A 5,259-nucleotide genomic window follows, 5' to 3' on the forward strand; every position below is an offset into this window, starting at 1 on the left:
AAAGTGAGGTGGCCTTGGAGAATAAAAAAGAAATGGCTGAAAAAAAGAGTGCTCAAAAGAGTGAGATAGCCATACAAAAAAAGAATGAGAGGAAAGGTTCCCCGAGAAGAGACGTTCAAAGCTATTACCTAGGGGTGATGGACCATTCCAAGTCCTTGAAAGGATCAATGACAACGCCTACAAACTCGATCTACCGGGTGAGTATAACGTGAGTTCTACTTTTAATGTTAGTGACTTGTCGTTGTTTGATGTAGGTGACGAACTGGATTTGAGGACAAATCCTTTTCAAGAAGGGGAGGATGATGCAAACACGGATGGTCAAGCTCCAAGGAAAGCATGGGACCCTTTAGAGTTGCCGGAGGGACCAATCACGAGGGGACGATCGAAGAGATTCAAGGAAGCATTGCAGGGGCTTATGAGCAAGGAGGAAGGACTTACAAGCGAGGTGCAAAGTGCTGGAGGGTTTTCGATGCATGGGAGTGAGTTTGGAAGTCCCAAGAACATTATTCAAGTGATAAATGAAGAAGAGGCCAGAAGCATCGGCGCCCGAGCGGCCAAAGATTACCGCCCGAGCGCCACATGTACTGCCCGCGGAGAAAACTTACAGAAAACCTCGCGCCCGAGCGGTAATAATCTACCGCCCGAGCGCGAATAGTCCAGAGCCCTCGGCGCTCGAGCGGTAATTTCCTACCGCCCGAGCGCGCGTCTTTTTCGAGAATATTTTAATTTCCTACTTTAGAGTTTTATTTTGTGAGGTAACTAGATTCTAGTAATCCTTTTGATATGTAAACCATATTGGACGAAATTTTACACACAATTCAGAATTCATTATTTTGATTTTTATCAAAGTTTAGAGTTTTTCTCTCAAACGTTCAAAGCTTCGCTTTGTTATTCAGAAATCAAATTTATCAAAGTTTTTAACTTTGTGGCGTTTGTCGATCGTGCTTGTGTGGATTGTCGTCGACTAGTTCTTCGAAGGTTCGTTATAATTTTGATTGTTTATCTCGTGATAATTTGTTGCTAGACTTTTTCATAGTTTAGAGGTGAATATCACAACACACACTTGATTCGAAAGATCGGGACAACAACGATTCTTTGTTTGATATTGAATTGAGGACGCGATTCGATTTTAATCGTGTTTGCTATTCATTCGTACAAAGATTCACATCAAGTTCAAATTATGTTCATTTTATGATATTAATATTATGTTCATGCATGTTGGGTTTATGTGTTGGGTATTTATTGGAACAATATGCCTCCCAGACGTAGGATTGTGCTTGGAGTAGGCGATGAGGATAGCGAGCCTCGGGACGGGGAGAGGGCCACTCCTCCTCGTTCACTGCTAGACATGCAGGCTCAGATGCTTGCAGGTATGACTCAGTTCTTCAGACAGTTTGCGGGTAACAATGCTGCAGTGGGTAGTCGAAGTTTACGAGAGGTTTATGAGGATGGATCCGAAGGAGTTCTCGGGGACTACTGACCCCATGATAGCGGATGGATGGATTAAGTCCATCGAGGTAATTTTTGGGTTCATGGAGCTGCCAGATGTAGACAGGGTCAGGTGTTCCTCGTTCCTTCTGACAGGAGACGACAGAATGTGGTAGGAAAGCGCATCAGTGTCAGTGAACTTGCAAACACTGATGTGGGATAGTTTCACGGAGGTTTTCTACTCCAAGTACTTCACTGCGGAAGTACGCTCCCGCCTAACCAAGGAGTTAATGACGTTGTGACAGAGAGATAGAAGTGTTGCAGGATTTTTCAGGAATTTTGAGAGGAGGTGTCACTTTGTGCCCCTGATTAAAAATGATGCCCGGGAGAAGCTGAGGCATTTTATTGATGGGTTGCACCCGATTTGTGCCGTGATGTGAGAGTTGATGGTCCTACTACCTATTTCATTGTTGTATCTAGAGCCTTGGCGGCAGAATAGGACCAAAGGGACATCGAGAGTGATAGACAGGGCAAGAGGCCCTATCAGGCACCTCAGCAACAGCAACAACAACAACAACATCAGTTTAAGAGGCCTTTCCGAGGACAGCAAGGGAAGAGGCCATTTCAGGGACCGCCAAAAGGCAAAGGTCATATCCCTCAGCAGAAGGTTCCACAGAGGCCGGGAGAGCACCCGGTGTGCCCGGAGGGCAACCGCCAGCATCGGGACAGTGTTTATGGGGATCACTGAAATGCTCAAATGCGGAGCCAGCGACCATGTGTTGAAGGACTGCCCACAGTGGAGACAGCCGACTCAGAGGAGAGTGTTCACCATGCAGACAGAGGAGGCGAACTCAGACATGACCCTGTTGACTGGTAATTTATTTAATTCAGCACCGTATTATTTTTGCTATGCATGTTCGAAGCTTGTTTGGGATTATTAGTGTGCTGGTTAGTATTTTTAGTGACTATGTAGAGATTTTCTACTATTCTTGAGGCTAAGTTTCATATTTGGAGATATAAGCTTTGTGTGTTGTGCTAAGGTCTCTCAGGAAATATTTTCATAAAGAGAGTAGCCACGAAGGCCTTGATAGTTTCCGGGGCCACATACTCTTTTATTTCGGAAACGTTCGCTAATCAACTGGACTTCAAGTCTATTGGACTCGACGTGAGCTATTCAGTAACAGTCCCATCAAGAGAAGAGCTATCAACTACTAGCGTGGTCAGAGACATCGATCTTCAACTGCAGGGTCACCTAGTGTATGCCGATCTGATTGTGTTGCCGATGCCAGAATTTGTTATCATCTTAGGAATAGACTGGCTGACGAATGACAAAGTTCTTATTGACTTTCAGAAAAGGTCAGTGTTGGTAAGACCGTTGGGAATGGAGCAGTTTCCCTTTGAGCCAGATAGATGGAGGAGTTTCCCTCGTATGATCTCTTGCATGCAGGCACAGAGACTTATCCACAAGGGGTGTCAGGCTTTATTGGCCAGCATGATTTCCAAACCTGATGTACCCACTCCGTCGATATCTTATGTACCAATAGTTAGGGATTTTCCTGACGTTTTTCCAGATGACGTCATAGGCCTTTCACCAGAGAGAGAGGTGGAGTTCGCCATTGACTTTGTGCAAGGCACTGTGCCAATCTCTAAAGCACCGTACCGATTAGCTCCAGCTGAGATGTTAGAGCTCAAACAGTAGATTCAGGAACTCCTAGACAAAAAATTCATCCACCCTAGTTTCTCACCATGGGGCGCACATGTGTCTATGTAAAGAAGAAAGATGGGAGCATGAGGCTGTGTATCGATTACCAAGAGTTGAACAAGGCGACGATCAAGAAAATAAATACCCACTACTGAGGATCGAGGCCTTGTTCGATCAGTTGCAGGGAGCTACAGTGTTATTTAAGATAGATCTATGATCATGCACAAGTGACAAATACTTAAAAATTTAAAATTCTAAATCACCTAATAATTAAATTATGCTCTAAAAAAATGCTAAAACTAAATAAATCATTTAAAATGATACTTTCTTGACTAGAAAAAAATACCACATTTTAAAAATCACCAAAATTTTCGCTGGTCTCTTTTCCTCGATCCGCATCGAATAATAGCCTGAAACATAGAACTCAAGAAAACATTTTAACGTGCATCACATAAACATAAATAATTTAAAACAATGCAATTAAATAAATCATGCATAGCTAAAAATCGTTTTAAAATTAATTAAATAATTTAACAAATAATAAAAAAATACATGTGTTTTACGTGTACTGATTTTGGGCTCTACGTGTACTGATTTTGGGCTCTACACATAGGCTATAACTTGGTCATTTTGCATCAGAACTGCACCCAAACCAAGTTTAGAAGTGTCGGTATAGAGAATATACTCTCCTTGCCCCGATGACATAGATAACATTGGCGCTGAAATCAAGGCTTGCTTCAACTTATCAAAACTATCTTGACACTCGGGTCCCCATACAAACTTTGCATTCTTCTTTGTCAAGGCAGTCATATGTACCGCTATAGATGAAAATCATTGAATAAACTTGCGATAGTAGCCAGCTAGTACCAAGAAATTGCAAATCTCGGTAACACTCTTCGGTACTGGGCACTCTTTCACTGCCTCAACTTTAATTTGATCAAATTCAATGCCATCACTAGAAATGATGTGGCCTAAGAAAGCCACTCTATCAAGCCAAAACTCGCACTTGCTGAATTTTGCATATAACTTCCTATCTTGCAGTACTTGTAGTGCTGTCCTCAAATGACGACTATGCTCCTCTCTATTCTTCGAATATATCAATATATCATCAATGAGACTATAATAAACTGATCTAGATATGGCTGAAACTCGTGATTCATGAGATCCATGAAGATCGGTGGTGCATTGGCCAACCCGAATGGCATGACCATAAACTCCTAGTGTCCATATCTAGTACGAAACGTTGTCTTGTGAACATCCGCTCTTTCACTTTCAACTGATGGTATCCAGAACGAAGATCAATCTTCGAGAATATCGATGCTCCTTGCAACTGATCAAATAAATCTTCGATTCTGGGTAGAGGATACTTATTCTTGATAGTGACTCTATTCAGATCTTGATAATCAATACAGAGTTGCATAATACCATCTTTCTTCTTCACAAATAATACCAGTGCGCCCCATGGAGAATAACTAGGGTGAATAAAACCCTTGTCTAGCAATTATTGGATTTGATCTTTTAATTCTTTCATTTCAACGGGTGCTAGACGATAAGATGCTTTAGATATAGGAACAGTGCCAGGCATCAACTCAATAGAAAATTCCACCTCGCGATCGGGTGGAATGCCAGACACGTCTTCGGGAAAACCACTAGGAAAGTCTTCTGACTGATAGGAGCATGTGCAGTAGCGACACATGCTAGAAAAGCTTGCATCCACGTCTAATAAGCTTTCTCGCACACAGACAAGAGATAATGTGCGACATTTGCTTGTTTCTCGCCGTCTCAAAGACAAAAAAATTACCACTAGGCAGTCGAATAGACACTGATCGCTGACGAAAAATCAATCGAAGCTACATTCGCTGATAACCAATGCATAACAAGTATGATATCAAATTAAAGCATAAGAAGCACAATAAGATCTGCCCGAACCACATCTTTGAATAAACGAAGCTCCAAATTCTTGACAATTTTAGACGTGAGCATTAGATCACCGGAAGGAACAGAAACTTTGAAACCCAATCTCATATCTTCAGGAATAATATTTAGTCGTTTGATGAAGGTTTCAGATATGAAAGAATTGTGTAGCTCCCAAATTCAGCAGTGCATATGTTGCTACACCTTGAATGACA

General features: G+C 42.0%; 1 protein-coding gene across 1 annotated transcript; it reads left to right on the forward strand.

The window, feature by feature from the left end:
- The first annotated feature begins 2,162 nt into the window (after positions 1–2,162).
- Positions 2,163–4,245, forward strand: LOC140815575 (uncharacterized). Its single transcript, XM_073174654.1, has 3 exons — positions 2,163–2,301; positions 2,469–3,059; positions 4,172–4,245. Exons 1-3 carry the CDS (start codon positions 2,163–2,165, stop codon positions 4,243–4,245), a joined length of 804 nt encoding a protein of 267 aa, XP_073030755.1.
- The last annotated feature ends 1,014 nt before the right edge of the window (positions 4,246–5,259 follow it).

This window comes from Primulina eburnea, chromosome 15 (assembly GCF_022965805.1).
Source record: "Primulina eburnea isolate SZY01 chromosome 15, ASM2296580v1, whole genome shotgun sequence".
In the NCBI taxonomy this organism is placed as follows: Eukaryota; Viridiplantae; Streptophyta; class Magnoliopsida; order Lamiales; family Gesneriaceae; genus Primulina; species Primulina eburnea.